The sequence below is a fragment of the Bacillus rossius genome, chromosome 13 (genome assembly GCF_032445375.1).
Source record: "Bacillus rossius redtenbacheri isolate Brsri chromosome 13, Brsri_v3, whole genome shotgun sequence".
NCBI classification, from domain to species: Eukaryota; Metazoa; Arthropoda; class Insecta; order Phasmatodea; family Bacillidae; genus Bacillus; species Bacillus rossius.
In genome coordinates, this window is record NC_086340.1 from 17,936,752 (window position 1) to 17,957,699 (window position 20,948).

At 40.5% G+C, this 20,948-nt stretch overlaps 1 protein-coding gene across 3 annotated transcripts in view; it reads right to left on the bottom strand.

The window, feature by feature from the left end:
• The window catches only part of LOC134538293 (4-galactosyl-N-acetylglucosaminide 3-alpha-L-fucosyltransferase FUT6-like), a 73,142-nt gene that overhangs the window by 37,571 nt on the left and 14,623 nt on the right, over positions 1–20,948 (bottom strand). For all 3 annotated transcript variants that reach the window (XM_063379476.1, XM_063379475.1, XM_063379474.1), the window contains exon 2: positions 2,685–2,791. In XM_063379476.1, coding sequence (XP_063235546.1) covers positions 2,685–2,720 — 36 coding nt within the window. In that variant the 5' untranslated portion in view covers positions 2,721–2,791. The remainder of the gene's footprint in view (positions 1–2,684; positions 2,792–20,948) is intronic.

The following is a 20,948-nucleotide window of genomic DNA, read 5'->3' on the forward strand; positions in this document are numbered from 1 at the left end:
TGACCGTGACCTTTGACCTTGAATTGACCTTCAAAACTTGCCAAAAAAAAAATCCAAAATTTACACAAAATTCCTCAAACACCCCCCTCCCCTCCCCCCCCCCCCCAAAAAAAATTTTACAGTCACGTGCTACATTATAATCGCATGGTTATTCTTACCTACACTCTTTTAAGAATGTTATTTAACCCGAAAATACAGGGTATATAGTTATGGTTACTATTTTTATAAGTTCAAACTAAGCTTTATTTAGAAAATATTCAATAATTTTTTCTAGTTTGTATAAAATTATAACAGTTAAACACTTAAAATAAACAAGGATTGGGCCCGGGCCCTGGAAGGGACCCAGGGGTCCACCCAGCCCCACCCTTGTGGGGGCCATGGCCCGAGAGAGAATCCATCCAGTCCTCGCGAGCGAGCAGCGAGATTGGACGGCAATGTTCCCCCCTGGGCTGTTAGGGTCCGTGATCGTGCCGCGCGGACTTATAAGGAGACTGTCCTAATCAGCCCGCGCTGAACTTGGGGAACGAGGTTCAAGGGCCCGGGGAGCGGAACCGAACGACGGGCAGGAAGGAGGAGGGAGGTGGCTCGTCTCGACGGACGAGTTGTCGACCTCGCAAGCAGGTCTCTCGTCTTTCTGAACGCCACACCGGGGTCAGCCCAGACGCATTCCTGCCCACTCTTCGAGATCTTGGACTAGGCCGCGGGCTTCAGGAGCTCTCAGATTCCTGGACGGTTGTCCAAGGTATTGAGGGAAGAACACCCCAGAATCTCCCCCGTCCATACATCATCGATCAGCCCGTCTATACTCAAGGCTCGTCATTACTCGTTTTTAAGGGCCCCCGCCTACCCGTGCAGCGCTTCAGGAGAAACCATATTTCATAACTACTCAACATATCCGAGTTAAGGCCTGTTTACAAAAAAAAGCATTTAAGAATCCGCTGGAGGGCTCAAAAGTAGTTTTGTTTTTTGGATTAAGTTTTAAAATGTATTTTTAGAAGAGTTAAAACGGTTAAAAGACTGTGTTTTCAGAGTAGCTTCTAGGCATAAAACAACCGGTACAGATTCTTGAAGAGCTTAAAGGACTTTCGTTACACCTTTATCTCCATTTCTCCGCCATGTAATGTTGCGGTCACCGCTCAATTTTTACAGCTGTCATGTGGACGATAAAAAGACTACGCGCCCAGTTCACAGTCTTGCGCTTAATAGGCGACACCGCGCTATAAACGTCAGCGAGCGTCGCGCTTATCATCTCGCAACACTAACCCAGATACACCTTTGACTAGGCGGGCCCCTTAAGAGGCCACTCCAGTGTTTCAGGGGCACTACGCAACCCGCGTTAACCTCATAAGATTCAATGCTATTTTCATTTTGCTTGTTACTAATTAACTAATATAGATTTCGAAATGATGCTTGCTTGATATGTAAGACAAGAATGCCTCTTATCAAAGCCCCTTTCTTCAAAAACGTGCATAAATTATGGTTAAAACCTAGACAATACACTTATGCATATTAGTAAAGATAGTATAAAACCATAATTTATACACGTTTTTGAAGAAAGGGGCTTTGATAAGAGCATCGTTGTCTTACATATCAAGCAAGCATCATTTCTAAATCTATATTAGTTAATCAGTTATAAGCAAAATGAAAATAGCATTGAATCTTATAAGGTTAACGCGGGTTGCGTAGTGCCCCTGAAACACTGGAGTGGCCTCTTAAGGGCTGTTTCTAAAATTTTAACTCGATACCTCCCTTGCATTTGTTGTTATGCTAAAAAATTTTCCAACAGTTATTCACTTAGTCCATACTCATTTGTGTAAAAAGATGAGCAAATCTTCATAATTAACACTTGCACGACTTTCAAACCCGCGATATTACACTAGCGAATGTCTGTTGAAATGCAAAGGAGGTATCGAGTTAAAATGTTATAAATAACCCTTAAAAATAAGAAATGAAAAAATAAATAAACATGACATGTTAGACCGAACCTTAAAATTATAAAGCGATACTGCGAGTTTGTTTGAAATGGGCAAACTCGAAAACTACTGGAACTATTCAAACAAATTATTTCGCTGTTATAAAGAAACATTATTGTAGATCTAATATAAACTACGTTAAATTAGTTTTAAAAAATATTCCATAAACTATAGTAACAATTATAACTAAAAAAACATTGAAAAAACAAATATTCAACTTTCTTGTAACATTTAATAAAATACATTATTTCTGCGAAATAATAGTTGTTCACAACTTTATATTTTTGTAAATTAAAAAAAAAATCCAAGACAAAATTAGACTGTACGCACAGATGCTTTTAAATTTTGCCCAACACATCCAAATGTGCGACTCTATTGTCGTTGTGTTGTCAGCGTTATCGTGTTTAGTATCATCGTTTATTTTGTCTGTTTGTCGTTTTCTGTCTTTATTTGCTGTTGTTGCAACTGTCTCCTCGTTGTTAGCTCACTGTGTCCGTCTGGTGTAATATTTTTCTGCTAAGTTCCTTCAATGGAAATTTCGTTGCTGTCTTTAAGTTTTTAACTTTTGACATCGGCTGATGTCTGTGTGTTTGCATATTAATATGTTTTGTCTGTTATTGAGAATAAGTATGACATGCAGTGTAACCAGCAATAGCGTATCTCCAAATAAACATTTTAAATCAGCAGATATTGACATTAATGTTGTCTTACCTCGTTATGTTTCGGGAATTTCTGCAGGTAATGCATACTACGTGATGCTTATCATTCAAATGATGTGGCTTTTCAGGCTTCATTCAGGAACGTTTGTTGGTGACAATCTGAAGAAAAAAGAATAAACATGCAATTTCAATTTCTTGTAACAATTAAATTAAAACCTGTCTTCAGTAACTAAAAAAAATATTTCAAGCACTTAGCGAACATTGGTATTTCTAACTTCCCTCAGAAAAGGTTATTTTTTGTATATAAGCATTACATTCGTGAAATATTTTAATACTCTACGTCGTTCGATATAAATTCAAAATCATCCAATTGGTTTGATACTGGTGATAACTTTTACGTGTGCAACCCGTGGAGCTGATGTTGGTGCTTGAGCAATGTTATGCGAGTAGCTGGCGCGGTGGGCTCCGAGTTATCTCGGATCACCGACCCCTTTCCTTGGCTTATTATTTTCTTTTTCTTCTTCTTCCACATCTCTTCAGTAATTCCCTGTAGATTACTTCCTTTCATCTCGTCTCAGATGGCGACCACTCCTTTGACGTCCTTCTCATCAAGTTGCGCTAAGCCGTCGAGAAGGATTTGGAAAGGGGGAAGGGGGGAGTGTAGAAAGAAGAGCCATATCCCTGCCCCCCCTCCCCGCAATAATAATAATAATGCGTCAGTCCACCCGGATAATAGAACGAAAATTACATGATATATTGCAATTATGTTATAAGTTATGTAGTTATGCAGATCATGTTTAAAGGTATGGCCACGGTAACTTTTACAGTTCTTATATTAATATTTTTTATTTATAAATTGTGGGTTATGAAAAGTTACATATTAAGTAATTGAGGAGGGGGGGGGGAGGGACAAGTATACAAAATTATTTTCCCTCTCCCCACAGTGCTTAAGGAACTTGCATTATACACTGTACAAAGTAAAGAGTTTTATGAATATAACATAACTACACATTACAAATTACAGATTTTTGTACATTTGTACATTTACTAGAAAACAACAGTATCACTATAAAATAGTGTTCGCAGTTATACTGGGTTCAAATTCCTATCAAGGAACTTATGCTTTGTGTTGTCCAGTACCTCTAATAGTTAGGGTTACTTGTAAACGTTCCCTGGATAGCTTTCTAGTATTAACTGCACACATAATAAGTACTATACAATAAAATAAAGTCACATTGTTGAATATCTTATTATATTTTCCAGGTTTTATTCTTGAATGAAACATCACTTAAAACAAAATTATTTGCCCAATTTTTGTAAGAAATTCTCAGTATTACCTCGAAAAAGTAACTATATTATTTATGCAAAACTAACCATTGTGCCGCAAATTAGGTATTTCGGCATTTTTTATTTTTATTATAATTTAAATTGTTTTTGGAAGTTTTATTTTTCATATTTATTGGTTACAAAAGGGTGATTTACACTTTGTTAGGCTGGTGTACTCTACTTAGTTAAACTTTGCGGCAGTGGCCCGAGACACCCGAGGGACCAATCTGATCTTTGCAAGTCTAATGACGACGTTAACAGCCAGGATGACATTTCTCCCGCTTGCAGTCATGTCCGGGGTCTGTAATATTAATTCCCTACATGACTAAATTTGCATAGAGCAGCTTCTAGATTGCAAGCTCTATTTCTTAGAGGCCTGCTGAAACCAGCGAGTCTCGGCACGACCGGGTATCCCATGTACCTTCTTTCCCAGCCTCGTTTCGTTTTTTGTCCAATCTCACCCCCCAGTTCCCCCCTTGGTTCTCAGAATTTAGCCCAGGATCATTGCCCTGATGTGAACTCGCCAGGCAGAGGCCTAATACAAGGACGATTTGCCACAGAAAAAAATATGTGCAAATATAGACCACCCACGACATCTAGTGGCAGAAACAGTAACTTCTGCACTTGCCGCCAGCGAGTGGAGCTAACGCCCGCGACACCTGGTGGCGACATTGCTTACCTCCTTCTTTCTTTCTCCTTTAGGCCGCCAGAGAGCAGCACCGCTGCGCCATAAGGCCCTATGCTTTCAACTCGCGTCCAGTAAAAGGTCGATTCTTTGTAGCTTTCTGTGCTCGCCGGTAGAGAGCGCGGTGGTCGTCCTTCGATGCATCAACTGATGTGTTGTTATTACGCCCACCTCGGTCACCTCTGGAAGTTCTCGGCCCAGAGCCGAACCTTCCCCTCTTTTCCCTAGGGCCGAGCGCCCGTTTTAATTAGGAGCATTGTCCGCCATTGCAGCACTTTGATTTCGACTACTTACCACGGAGGAGGACGGACTGTGGCATCTCGGCATCCCCTCTGTTGAGAGGTTTTTTCGAGGCAACGACGAACTCTTCATTCGAATAAGGAATGTAGTCAGCAGTGTTAAGGGATGTGATCCCAGTTTCATAATTTAGTAGTAGCCAGTCAGTCGTTGTCATTAGGCAACAAGTAATGTGTTAGTTTAAATTGTATTATTTTTTTATTTTTCTAAATTATGGTTTCTTCCGCGACCTCTGCGCTATTCTCGGTCCATGCCTTTTGGATTTCTGCACGAGACTATTCGTGAGTCTAGGAGCTACACACCCTGTTTGGTGAGTACTTCGGTCTCTTTTCCTCCCCAAATTCCCAGTTGTTGGCCTTTTCGCATCAACTGTGTTTGACTGTCTGGAAGCAGGTCTGATTCGGCTGAATTTGACTTGTGTTTCAGACAGGGTCCAACATTTGGGGGCCGAAATTGCACCCATCATGTTGTCCAGGACCTCGAGCTTCGAGCCTCTTTAAGAAGAGCTTTATCCCGGCCAGACGTCCAACCTTGAAGCCCCGGGTGATATTTAAAAATATAACTTCGCCTTACAACCAACGAACGAACTTATCTTAATGAATACCAGCGAGCAGTGGCATAAGTAACTTAACCAACAAGAATATGTGAAAAATTTTACATTAAACGATATCACTGTAATAAGTGGACGAATCTAACATGCTATAATATGTCAGGAAGGATACTTCAATTTTTTTTGTTTCTGTGATTGATCTGTTGTTAAAATTATAGTATGACTTGTTTTAATCATACCCTTCATTGTGGAACTTAAAGAATCCAAAACAAATGGCAAACAGATTTAATTTAATTTTTTTTTAAATAAACCAGGAAACCTATAGACCAATATACTTACGTAGTGATTTATTTAATTATTAAACCATATCCATTCAAACGATCCTCTAGCTCCCAAGTTGCTTGTGTGCAGGGAGTATCAAATTGTCTTGTTCACCACCTCGTGCCAACTCTGGTAATACTTGTCTTTTTCTTTATATTTTTGCTCAACTATTTCCTAGGACATTTTTACTAAATTAAAATAATCTAATTTTGGGGCACGAGGGGCATTACAAATGGTAGCAGAGCATGGTTTGGTCTATAGGCATACCTAAGTCAACTAGGCATACCTAAAAAAATATATTGATCACTTTATGGATTTCAATTTTGTAGTAATAACATTGTGAACTGATTGCTGGTAGACCATGCAGTAATATTGCGCTTTAAATATTTAGATTATGTTAATTTTAAAAGTCGCTCTGTTCCTTCACTTTGTGCGCTGTGTTAGAGACCACCCGCCCTTGTTGGCACTACGTCCGTCCAGGCAACGTGCATTATCACACATACATGACATTCTTCTGGTCACTACTAGCCCCCCCCCCCCCCCCCGTCCACTGCGACCGTTTCCCCAAGGTCGGTCATTCACTGCCGAGGTCACTTCGGTATACATACAGTAGTCCGTCTCAAAGAAATTAATTCTCTCTTTCGCTTGTCCAACGTCCTTTCGCCCCCCCCCCCCCCCTTGTGTTATCTACATTTGGGAAGGCCAGTGTCTTACCCACGTGCCTCTTGTTCCATCTTGTGTGGAGGGCGACTATCTTATTTCTCTCCCCCCCCCCCCCCCGGCCCCCTTCACTATCTTTTACCGTGGCGTAACCTGTCGGCTCGCGTCAAGTGGTTAGAAGTACGTAAAGCATATCCCAGTGCCAACAGGTGTCATTTTTTTTCTTTTCGTACAGTAATAATAATACATACAGGGATATTTTACCCCTACAAATATTTTTTCTTTCTAGCTGAATGCTACGTTAAAGACTTTTATGAGTTTTCTTATTTAAAAGGCACGTATCTAGGTGTTCGCAGAACAACGAATTAAATCTAAGATATAGTGTAAGTTTTAAACACTAAGTTAGTCTTAAGAGGGTCCATGTGCATTAATGTTAAGTAACTACGGATTAGTTTGTGTCTAAGTGTTTTTGTTGGTTAGCCACCAACATTATAGTAGCAAAATGTTCGCACCCGAACTTTTGCTTAAGGACGAAGTCCAAAACGAGTTGAGGCTTCGAAAAATTTCTGACTGTGGGGATGCTCAAGCCCTTAGACATCGTCTTAGGGTGACTATACAAGATTCCATCCCAATGTCTGCCCTAAACCTTGATATCGATTGTTTGAAAAAGTTAAAAGTCACTTGTTCAAAGTTCCAAGAAATTGCCCAGGCCATACAGGACATAGAAAATGAACACAGTCAGGCCAACATTTCTAGCTATCTAACAAGACTCGCTCATGTCGCATGCAGGTTCAATAACTTAAGTACCTTATCCAAAGGAAAATTGAATGGTATCTACCAGCGTGAAATAGAAAAAAGTCTTCAACAAACACCTGGCCTTATGGCTAAGTTGAGAGCTAGAGCAATGATTCTTGACATTTCCTAGCAAGATTTACACCAGGTTTCTCGAACACAAGCCCGCGGGATAGATCCCGAAGCCATGTCCAAAGGGAAAAACCCCGATTTACCACCTGAGCCTGTCCGACTGAAGTGCAGCACCCAGACGTTACAGTCAGGGTATTGCCGGACATTTCATTACCAATTCATCCCACCTCCCAGCCACGCAGTGCGCATCCCGCTCCCTACATCGCCACAACGAACACCCACACAGGGACGGTCATACCCCCTGCCCAGCAGCTATTCACAGTTGCCCCTAACCAGTCGACAACCACTCAGCCTGTCACTAGTGTGACATTTTCGCAGCCATTTTTAGAGGCCAGCAACTACCCAGTACATCACAGTTTGAGCAGTATGTATTGGCCTTTCACAAACACACATTTACCTTTCAACCCATACCAACAGATCACATCTGTTTTGCCCTCCTGGCAAACCACCCCGCTGCCACCCGTGTCTCATGTTCCACAACAGCTGACCACACCCCAGGTCACACCCTCCCTACCCAGCACAGCCACGGTTTACTGCCCCCCGGCACAACCAACTCTGACCTCGCAAACCCACCAGACAGCCACTGCACAAACCACACAAATACCAACCAGTAGCCCGGAAACAAGCTACAGTTTTTACTCCAAAATTCCACACCCTATTGAAAGATTGCTATCAGGTCTACCGGAAACAGATGGTTTGAACCCAAAGAAATTAATCGAATTTTTGAGACATTTACTCAAATTACACCTTAAGGGTGGTATCCCTGACAAACAGCTTTTCGAGGTGATTTTACCTTTAACACAGCCACCTTTGAGTGAGCACACTATGTTGGCCATTCAAAATAACCTCTTCTTTGACCAGTATCATGCCGACATTTTGATTTTTTTTTATTCCGGCACGGCTCCTAGACATACGTTTAGAATGATACAATCGTTTGCAGCAACGCAACGAACCTCTCCAAAGTTATATTACTGATGTCAAAGAAGCGGCGACCGTTCTCAGACTAGGTGTTTCAGAAGACGAGGTTGTCAGTACGATCCTGGATGGTCTCAACCCAGAAGAACGCTCTAGATCAGTGTTTCAGACCCGCCCGCAGACTTTTGCAGAATTGGATAAGCTGTGCATACACTCCACAAACATTGAATTTGCAGATTTTCAGAGGAATCGTCCAGGACATTTTAGCAGTTACTAAAAACGCAGTATGGACATCGAACCCAGGATGTTCCATAAACCACAACCACAACATCAACCACAAAAACATCAGGGCAGTACCTATTTTGCTTCCAAACCTAAGTTTACTCAGGCACAAGAATTGTATTGTAATTTCTGCAAGAGGCCAGGACATAATCTGGAACAGTGCCGAAACAAAAATAAGCGACAACAAAATTACAATCATCCAAAAAACATGTAAGGTGGTGGCCCGAACAATTTACTTCAGGTCCACCGAAAATTACTCTCACAAGAAATTTTTCCGACATTGTCGACATGCGGCCAGAGAAAGTAAACAATAAATCACAACAAAAGAACAGCTCTAATTTAAATCCACCCAGATCTCAAAAGAAATATAAGGGCAAAAACAAAAAAATGTAACATTGAAACAGGGGAAAACAAAACAGACCAAAACAAACACAGAGAATATCGTACTGGGATTCACACATGTAAAACATGCGTTACCCCAACTAACACTGGCAAGGGAAAATGTCACAACATTTTTGGTTGTCTTCCTACTGTATTACCCTACACAAAAACATTGATTGGCAAACATGAATTACCAGGTCTAATTGACACTGGATCAGTGCAAAGTTTCATTTCTGGCAAATTATTTCGTGCATTAAGAGAGAGTGAGTTGATCTTGAAAACTGAAGCCACCGATTTACATTGTGTCACGGCATCTGAACAGCCCTTAAATGTGAAAACTGTAGTAGTAATTAAAATCAAAATTGATCTTATATTCATGGTGTTTTCCGTTTTTAGTGTCGGAAGAACTCGCTACAGACCTAATTTATGGCTCTGATTTTATCGCCAAAATGGGTTTAATTATAGAAATTTTATGTTTAAGTTCAACAGAAACATTCGTATTCCTTTTGGGGTGCCAGAGATAATGAATTTGGGACCTACCAACACGTGTCTAGCCACAGCAGAAGATGAAAGTGTGACTGGCTTAGACCATCTCAACCCACAGGAAAAGGCCGCAATTAAAGACTTATGCAGTCATTTCCCTGATGTTCTTACCAGTAAATTAGGGCAAACTCGTCTAATTGAGTACGAGATTCAGTTGATAGATAAGACTCCGGTTAAATCACACCCCTATCAGTTGTTAGGACCTAAGATAGAAATTATGCGAAACTATGTTCAGAATCTTTTGGATAAACCGGTCATCGAAACCTCTACCACACCATAGAGTTCCCCAGCCTTACTGGTGCCTAAGGGCAAAGATCAACAATGCTGCATGGTGGATTTGAGAAAAATTAATCAGCACATATCCATAGAAACAACTCCTTTACCCGACCTCAATACAGTATTCCATTGGTTCAGTAAAGCCAAGTATTTTACTGTTTTTGATTTGAACTCAGTCTATCACCAAATTCCCTTAGCTAAGGATTCAAAACCTATTACAGCCTTCTGTGTTCCCTGGAACTTATATCAGTACACAGTAGCACCATTAGGATTGGCCACCGGCGCACAAGTCCTCACTCGACTCCTGGACCAATTATTAGGCGATCTCAAATTTAAATCAGTATACAATTATCTGGACGATGTAGTCGTTTTTTCTGAATCCTTTGAAGAACACACAAAACATTTGGCGGAAGTGCTATTCAGATTGCTCAAGGCAGGCTTTACTGTAAACACAAAAAAGGTGAAATTTGCAGTCCACTAGCTTTATGTTCTAGGACACTTAGTTTCAAACAAAGGCGTAACTATAGATCCTTCTCGCACTCAGGCCATACGCGATTTTCAACCACCAAAAAACCCCAAAGGAATAGCCCGCTTCATTGGCATGGCCAATTTTTATTATAAGTACATTCCTCACTTCGCAGAGAAGGCTGCACCACTAAACTCACTGCGTAAGAAAAACTCATCTTCTGTATGGGGTCCAGAACAGGAAAAATCTTTTCAAGTTTTTGTAACGTACGCTGGGCTGCAGGTAAACACTCAACAAATTAATAAGTAAAAATAAGGCCTTGGAAGCGTCAGCCCAGGAAACAAAACATCAACCATAATCACAGAGGTGCCCAGACGTCGTACAAAAGAGTTTTTATTTATAACCTACTAGGAACTCTAGGAGGCTATGTGGATCGAGGATGAATAATAATTAAATAACATGACTGGTTTGATTTATATAACTGCCCTTTTACTAAAATAATTTACTTAGTTTTTTTGTATCTTTTAAGTACACTTGTATTAAAATATATTAATTACAAAAAGGAGGGAGCCCCGGGGCAACAAAATACATATAAAAGTAAAACAATCATACCTCTTGAACTTAACTCTGGTTTTAAGTGAGCTCGCAGGCTCAAAAGAAACAATTAAATTGTGTTTTTAATTTTCTTTTCAAATGAAATTTAATTATATCCTGTGTCCTGGCACCGGAAGTTTCGGTAGATTAAAGTCCAGAAGGAATCATTTTGTGTATAAAGTTGTATCTCGACCGGAGAGGGGAGAAAACTTCTGACTGCATGAGCCCAATCACGGACTGCTAATTTGGCAGTGAAGTTCCATTCTAATTTTGGGTCTTGAAGCTAATCTTGCACATTATTTTTAGCCTAATCTTGCAGCTAAAATTGCAGCTAACTTTGCAGCTGAACTTGGAGCTAAACTTGGACCCCGCCCAAAACAGCGGGGTAAATTCATGTAGGCTGGCTCCAGGAGCAGAGAAGGCAGCTCCCGGCACGGAAATTCGCGGTAGTCATGATGAGAGATAATGAAATAATTTAGATTACAAAAAACTATTACGGGCAGCAAAATTTAAAAATAAGAAAATTGAGGCCTCTATGCCTTGACGTTGGCGACTACATGACGTAGTGTCAAGTCTTGGACGAACAACAGAGATTGACTCTCGCGGATCGCGACGCGTGGTCCGCACAGACCAGATGCTGCCCGCCAAATCTTCGAAAAATGGCGTCGGGGCGCCTAATTAAAGAAAGTAACTGCCCCCATCCAAAGAAGGGGGGGGGGGATTGCCCGAAGGTGTCCGGAAATGCCCGAAGGGGCGAAGCAGACTGCAAAATGCTCGCCGCGCTCTCACGCGAGTCGCAGGCGAACTAAGATCGCAATCGCACTGCGACTGCTGCCAAGGTCGATTATGACAAGCTGTATCTTATGGGAGGGATGATTAGTGCGCTCAAGTGGCCAAAATGAGAACCTGCCTGGAGGGCCACAGAAATTTCCGCTAGAGTGCACTGAGGGCACTCGCCACCGGCGGACAGAGCAAGGTTAGGGATTTTTCCCGCCGCTAGACTTCACTGAGGGCTCTTTTTGACAAGGGAGAATGTCCTTGAAGAGACAATGTCCCCGCCTGGGTTCACTGGGGGTCAATGCTCCGAGTGGAAGTTCTCGTGAAGCCACAGGTGGGAGATGAGGGGAGGGGGGTCTAAACTTGCTAAGTCGCCTGGGAAAGGCGTCATGTGGACCGTCTCGAGGCGTCTCCGAGGGCTGTAACATAGTCCAGTACGTGCTGGCAAAACCCTTACCTATGCTTGCCTCCGAGAAATAAAAGTTGCTAGCAGTGGGCTTGGGGTAGCGTTCGCTAACACGAAAAGTCATTCTGTTACAGGGAGAAAACGTGATTCGAACCGTGGTTGAGATGCTGCGATCACAAATCGTCAGCAAACAGTATCTAATTGAAGCCTGCGAACAATCGCAGGTGCACTGGGATGCACAAGATTACATCGGAGTGTACAGTAATGGAAACAAAATTAAATGAAATTAAAAATGCAAATTTATTATTTGGTTTCCTTCTTTAAAAATTAAATTTAAAATTCAAAATTTGTGCCCAAATATTATGATAAACAGCACATTTTAAAACAGGCGATAGCCGGCCCCCCTGTCCTGTGTATGGCTGATTTCACAAAACCTTTTCTTTTGCAAACAGATTCATCCAGTGTCGCTATTGGCGCTGTTCTATCACAAGAGTTTGAAGGCCACCGACAGCCCATTGCTTTCGCTTCGCGCACACTCACACATCAAGAGAAGAAATCCTCATCAGTATACGAATTGGAATGCTTGGCAGTAGTTTTTGGAATAGGCAAATTTCACCAATCTTTGAAACACCGAGAATTTCTCCTAGAAACAGATAACCAAGCCTTGGCATGGTTGTTGGCACATCCTAAACTAGGTAAACTTGGGCGCTGGATTGCCAAAATTTCTTCTCTGAAATTTAAAATTCAACACATTCGCGGCTAACAAAACATTTTAGCGGACACTCTGTCTCGCATGTTTGAGAATCCTACAGTTCAGAACCCTCCAGACGAACAACCGATTTTGTGCCAAGCACTTCTTACTGATTTTCCTTTAGCTTTCCACTTCAATCCCACCAGCAAGCCGACCCACACATTTCAAATATTATTGCGCTCGTCAAGGCAGGATCTGGACCAAAGTACTATAGAATGTCCAAGGGACTCCTACAGAGAAGGTCTCAACAGTCTAAATCATACAAAATTGTTCTTCCACAAAATCTTCGTGACATGATATTCACTTATTATCATACTTCACCTCTCGGCGCACATTTAAGGATATATAAAACCATACAAAGCATTCGAAGACATTTCATTTGGGACGGTATGCATAAAGACATTACTGAGCATGTAAAATTGTGCAAACTTTGTGCTTTGAGCGAACCCGCAAAAAAACCCAGTTTGGTTTTCTTTCTTCTTAAGTAGCCATTCGACCCATGCAGAAACACTTCATTGATTCTGTCGGCCCCTTCCCACTTTCAAAAACCGGCCACACCATGCTTTTAGTGTGTATTGATGCATTTACAAAATTTGTGTGGATTCCACTACATAAAGCTACGGCTGCCACCACCATCTCAGCTTTGCGAAATCATGTATTTAAAATTTCTGGGGTACCCTCTATTATAGTTTCTGACAATGGACCACAATTTATTTCCGAGTCATTCAAAAACATGTGCTTTTCACATGGAATCCTGCATGTCACCACTTCACCATATTATCCAAAGCCATCGCAATACACGAGTGAGTCCAGCTTTAGGAGCAATACACGAGTGAGTTCAGCTTTAGGAGCAAATGAACCCCTGGACAGAAAGAGTTGGTGACTAACAGGATGGCTCCAAAGCGAGGAAAGCCCGCGACTAGCAGAATCTCGCGCCGACCACTTTCTTTCTTTATGGTCTTTTTTGTCTCTTTTTTTCTGTAAGAAATAATGACATTACAGGGAAAAAAAACAAACATTATTATTCGCATCTTAATTAGAGTGCAGATATCATTTGAGTTTTCATGATTCCATATAATGAAAATCTTCAAATTTTTTTATTGCTTCATGTGATGACGCGATTTCGCCGGAATTCGATCGTTAGCATTAATAAAACTAACCGAGTATAATTGTTTCCGGAAAGAACACCAATATTTCTTAAGATTAAACGTAATTTTCAAGAGGTGTTTTTTTTTTTTTTTTAATTTTCCTACCCCTTTCATTAGGGCTATCCTATACTCCCACGCAATACACAGTATTAATAACGTATTGGCAATGCGTCGCGCTGTTCAAGACTAATATTAGCGGAACGAACGGTAAACAGGTGTCTTTTTCTATATCTACCCCCCCCCCCCCCCCTTTTCTCTCTCTCTCTCTATTTTCAAGCGCCATGAAAATGTTTGCGCTTGATGACTCGCTGCAGAAAAAGCGCCGACTGTATAGGCCGCAAAGAAAAAAAATTAATGGCACGCGCTTCTTCCCACTTCCTGTTACACATTTCCGTCGCATTATAGAAGTTATTACCGCCAAATGCCATATACTTAGAGCTTTGATGTTGCACAACAAACAAAAAAACTGGGGTAGGTTGTGTCAAGACCTATGTCAAGTTTGTTTTTGACGTGATTACGTCATGCAAATGGCAAGTTAAAAAGAAAACACAGTAGTTCCTTGGGGAAGTGGTGTGTTAAGGGGCTCCAACCCCCCCCCCCCCCCCAAACCAAAACGCATCTGGGTCCACCCCTCACACCTACTTTCTTAGTACTACACTAACTACAGTACAATCTTCAATCACTTATACTTAATTAATCAATTTTAAGTATGCATAGTACGTTTTCAAATTTTAAATTTCTATAAGAAGGCTCTCAGCTGGGTGATGCCCCTTCGAAACAAAAACCGTGGATCCACCACTGATCGGTGACGCCTACAAACGTTCGCCTTGTTATCCCCGCGCAGTTAGTTGTGCGCTAACTGGTTTATGAGGCCAGTGCGTTAACTATGTACAACATCTAGGCTGGTTTCAAAAGTTAGAAAGCGTGTAGGTGTGTTGCGCTTAATATTTTTTTTATTAATTACCGTTCAAGACTCTTCTAGTTCCCTTTTTTTTATGTGTGACTTCTTAGCTCTCTGTCTACGGCGTTTGGTAGGAGCAATTTCGTGAATGGAACGGAAGTCGCATAGAACGGAAAAGTGTGACATGGCGAATGGCACGAACCAAAATTCACATATATACAAAGGAAAACTTTATAGTTTTAATTTTTTAATTAATTTTAACAAGAAGAACAGTATTTTCATAAAATTCATTGTCGAAATTCAAGTGCAAAGTTGGGGTTTAGTATTTTTTCCAAGTCTTTTTCGCTTTTATTTGAGCAGTTTCATTATACTATTTTAATATTTCGCTCTGCTTATCCAATGATTCAAAAGTCAGCGTAGCTGCTCCGGCAGCGAATTCTAGCGGCGTGTGTGTTTTCAGCAACATTTCTGGACGCGAATCACACGTAGTTTCCGCAACCGTCGCTAGAATTCGCTGCCGGAGCAGCCAAATCGACTATTGAATAATTAGATTAGCAGAACGAAATTTTAAACTACATAATGGAACGGCTCCGATAAAAGAAGAAAAAAAACTTGAAAAAATACTAAAGCCCAGCTTTGGGCCTGATTTTCGACAAGGAGTTTTATTTTAAAAAAAAACTGCTCATCTTGGAAATAGTCATAATTAATACTGTAACGTTTCCCTCTGGCTTCGCGTCATCAGCCACGGATGGCAGCACCGTGGTTGTTAAAACATTTCCTTTCATTGACTTCCGTCGCATAAATTACTCCCACCAGGAATGCCTTATAACGAGCGCTCGAAACGTCACACATCAAAAATGGGGTGTGGCTGTGCCATGGACACGGCCGTGTGTTGTACGTGAACACGTGCAGGTACGTAACAGGTTAATATTTTTCTTTTGTTGGCTTCAACGAGCGCAGAAACCATAGACGACCACACACATCACACTTATGTGTCTGAATGGATTGTTGACAAACGTCGTGGTGAAACGAGCACTAGCTGCTACCCAATGTGTCTTCATAATCGACGATCGTACACAATCGATGGCTACTGAGTCCGGCGTCGATATAGAAGCGATTTCATCATCCACTTGCATAAATTCAACCGCTCCAGCTGCAGATGTACTGACGCCGTCGTTAATCTCGGCCGCATTCGTTCGTTTACGTTCCCGGCACTGCTTCACTCGGTAATATTGTGTTTTATTGGTATCATTATATTGCTTTTGGGAAGCCCTTTCCAACCGGATACGATCTCTGTATTTGGATTTGGCTTTTTGACGCATATAGGCCGACACATATATATATTTTTTATTTTAACACCATATATGTTCACTGTAACTATTTTACACTAATGTTGTATATATGCAATCGATAGATTTTGACGAGAGCTGACGACTAAAGATAAAAAACTCGAACGTCGTAGCTTCTCCGAGTCAACAGTTATACTAAATGGAAATCTCGAAACGTAGCAAAATGACCTCAAAATGGCGGCGCTTCCCCATCTCCCCCCGCGCGCGATGCGTCACAGTCCTCACTTAGCGTAACGAATTCTTTGATCCTTTAGCTGTCCAGTGGTGTAATTAAATTTTGGATGGAGATGATCGATATGTAGCTGCAACACCAAACTGTATCCCCCGATTTTGTTATTAGTTTTTTTTTTTTAAATTGATTCCCACTATGGAAGCAATTTTAAAGACGTACTCACGTGAAAAATTGCTACTGGTGTGCTCGTGGTGACGTCATCCGGACGGTCCACCGCACCAAGTGTTCTGCGGAGTGCGTTCACATCCACCACCCCTCCCTCCTAGCCCTAGCGGGAGTCTTCGCGCGGGGTCGACGACCCCCATAAACCCCCCCTCCCAAGCCTTGTTCCACCGAGAGGGGCCCGGTTGGTGGGTTGTGGGTGGGTTGCTGCAACTGTAACAGCTGAGCATCGCTGTGGCGCCGCGGGTGATGTCACAGCAGGCGCCGAGGAAGTCCTGGAGACCGTTTCAAAGGATAAGATCACTGGAAGGACGTACGCTAAGAGCGGATGAGTGGTTATGTTTCTGTATTTCATTTTTAAACTTTATTTTTTTTAAAAGTGAAAATGACTAAAAGCCGTGTTGTTAGAGTAATTTCTAGGCAAAACAACCGGTACAGATTCTTGAAAGCACTTAAGGGACTTGCATTACATCTTTATCTTCATATCCCCGCCATATAATGTTACGGTCACCGCTCAATTCTTACAGTTGTTCCGATGCACGACGAGAAGACTGGGTGCCAGTTCAGAGGAGATACCACGCTAGAAGCACCAGCGAGCGTCACACTTATCATCCCGCCTCACTGACACAGATACACCCCTGACTACGCGGGTCCTAAATTATTTTGCTTCTCTTATTTAGTGTTTTTGTACATGATTTTGAATAAATTCATAATAGAATTATTTTTAATTGTTTATTAAAGTTCTTTCTACAAAAAAGTTGTTATTTAATATTTTTTTATGAAGGTAAAACTAATTGTTATGTCAGTCCTAGTATGTAATGAAAGCATTTAATCTTGTGGTATATAGTGATTAACCGATCTATGAAGCATTTGTCTTGATACTATTATTTACTATATCATTTATTACATCAATAAAAATATCATGCTTCCCAAAACCCTGAAAAACTCAGATTTCTATGGTTTGGGGGAAACCTAATTTTTATTGATTTAATGAACTGTACACCAAAAATAGATTCGGAAAGAAGGCTAAATATGAAATTTAATCCGAAACTAAAAACCACCGTATCCAATGCTTTCAGTACAAGCTAGGACTGACATACAACATTGCCTTTAAGTTCATAAAAAATAATTATATAATTATTTGTTTAGTATAAAAAAAGCTTTTATTAAAATAAAATAAGGTTTTAGAATATGTCCATAAAATAATGTACCAACTGTAAGCGTTGTAGAGTGTAGGTTCAAGGTCACAATTAAAGAGCAACTCAATATTAGATAAGCGCATACGCGAGTACTGCTTTGTTGATTTCTCGCTTGCAGCGCGAAGGAATCTCTCTTTCCCCAATTAAAAGAGTGTGAACCTGCAAATTTTATTTGGCAACAGGATGGAGCCCCTCCCCATTGGAATCTCTTTGTACGAGAGTGGTTGAACGTCGAAGTCCCTGACCGTTGGATTGGTCGTAATGGTCGCCATGACAGAGCTCTTTTTCGCTGGCCTCCACGTTCACCTGACATAACGCCATGCGATTTACACCTTTGGGGGCTTTACAGAAGATCGCGTCTACGTTCCGCCGCTACCTAGTGATTCGCCAGAGTTGAGACACGGAATTGATTGAAGAGGCTATTGTTTCCGTTACCCCGGATGTGTTAACCGAAGTGCGGGAACACTTCCGGGCCGCGAGGCGACCCCCCCCCCCCCCCCCCCCTGGCTGTTGCGATGATGACGTCACGGTTTTGCAACACAACCTGCAAGAGGTGTCGTCCACAAAGCAAGGAAGATAAAAAGAGTCGTAACTCAAAGCTATTATCTAGCGCTATTATTTTCCTTTTTTATCTGTGAACTGTGCGGTATTTATCGGCAACTTAACAATCTTTAAAGTCGTTAACTGTTCGAAATAAAATGTTGGCAACCTTCTTTTATATTATTTTTTTTGACGTGACAACGTCTAATAAATCGATGAACGCCGGCTGCACGCACGAAAAAGTGTCCCGTAACGCACATTGTCCCACTACGATCTATCCCGTTACGCTCATTGTACGCTTGCGCCGCATCTCTCTCCCACTCGATTGGAACAACCATCGATTTGACTTTTCAATCATGTTTTCGTCATTCGAATTATTAATATTATGTAATTTAACGATCGTCCACCGATTTTCAGCACAATCGGTACGGTTATTTAAAAGTAATGTTGAATTTCAAATACGTTTTTGTACGAACGTTTTTGTGTGTTTTACAGTTACATATAATAATTCAAATTACACCCGGAATATTTGCACAATGTTTTAAAAAATATTGTAACACATTATAAATAATTTTGGTGTATTTGGGATGCGTATTTGTTATAAAATCGTATTATAAAAACGAAATAATATTATTCCTCTACGGTGCTGCCATCTATGGTGACGGACGCGGACCGAACGAATCGTGCTATCTATTAGCTTCGACGGCAACCAGGCACTCGTTAATACATATTTTCCTTTGTTTATCGCGAGGGGCGTTATTATTAATTAATTATAAATAAAATTTCGTGCCAAGGGCCACAATTGCATATCATTTTTAGCATTGGAAGACATAAAAACGTAAAATAATCTCGACGAATTTTAATCTGTGGTTTGCATTGCTTATTACAACAACAATTTCGGCAATAAAGGTTAATTACTCTTGCATTTTAAAAATCTGATTACTATTATAATTTCAAGTATTTATTCTTTTATTATTAAAAAAAGTAGCATCTGTCGGCGAGTGCAGTAATAATAGGTTATGTTACAATTGACTAAAAAATTATGGTGATTCATATAATTGATGATAGATATTTGATTACATGTTTATTTATATGAAAACTTGTTCATAATTATATTAAAACTTTATAGCTAAACGCAAGTTTTTAAAATTAATTACAAGTCATCTACACGTGAACTGTTTCGTTGACTGTTTATAAAGTGAAGTGAAAAGTTAATGTGGTTTTCATTGCTTATTACAACAAAAATTTCGGCAATAAAGGTTAATTATTATTGCATTTTAAAAATCTGATTACTAGTATAATTTCAAGTATTTATTCTTTTATTATTAAAATAAAAATGATTCAATTGTATTTATAAAAGTATGCAATTATTTCATCAATGTTTTGATATGACGTCACGTTAAACTATCGTCCGTAAACCGACTTTACAGACAACCAATTTTTTTTAATAAACATGACATTTTCATTCGTTAAACTTTCGCACAGTAAAAAAAATAACACTTCTAATTCATAAATTGTAAATTTCATATGTTTTCATAATAAACATGAATGAAGAAAATAAGCCCCCGGGGAAGAAAGTAGTTTCCTACCGTTTCACAATATAAAGTTGTCGGGTTGGTGACCTCTTGCGACTTGCGTGTTTTCGAACGACCGTGATTTATTAGCGCTGGTTTCGTGTTGCGTTATTGCGACGTCGCACTGCGTGCGTAGTCTGCAATCCCGGCCTCAATGGCGACCCGCTAATCGTCCGGCTGACGGTCAGCGCCATGCTTACGAGACGCGCGAAGTTTAGTGTCGGCAGGTTTATTTTAAAGGCATGGGCGTTAAGGCAGTGACTGTGTTTTAACGATGGGAAAAGTCTTGATTTCTACCCATCAAGGGCTGCCATCTGTGACGGATGGGCACGAACCAAAGTTCACAAAGCCAAAGGGAAACTTTATAGTATTAACTGTTTAATGAATTTTAACCAAGATCGGCAGTGTTCTAAAAGTATTTTTTTTTTTTTTTCGCTTTTATCGGAGCCATTTCATTACATAGCATAAAATTTCGCTCTGCCAATCGAATGATCCGACAATCGTAACAGCTGCTCCGGCAGCGAATCCTAGCGGCGGGTGCGGAAACTACGTGTGATTCGCGACCGGAAATTTAGTTGTAAAACAAAATATGCGTGTATTTATCACGCTCGGCATTATTTTAAATAATTCTACGTCAACCCTCCAGCAGTCGCGTATATTGTTCTATCGTGAAAGGTCGCGTGGTTGACAGGTGTCACCCATTTTTTATTTTCATATAATACTGTTAAATAATGCTTTGGTTTGTAAATTATATCTTTCTGCGAGTTTAGGGGTTTCAATAAAGTGCAAAAACCAAAAATACACATTTTACACACATTGCTAATACACATATTTCATTGCACATACATTAGAATCAACCAGTGAATATAGCATTGACAACAAAAACCTCCCTGGAACCTTCACGTCATGATATACACTTTTTACACACATTTTGTATTTACATATGCTCATTGTGCATACTTTATCGGTATTTGTCACTTCACTTTCATATCATACTTACCACTTGTAAACACTACAGTCTAGCATATTCACATTATTTTATTACAAACATTCTTCA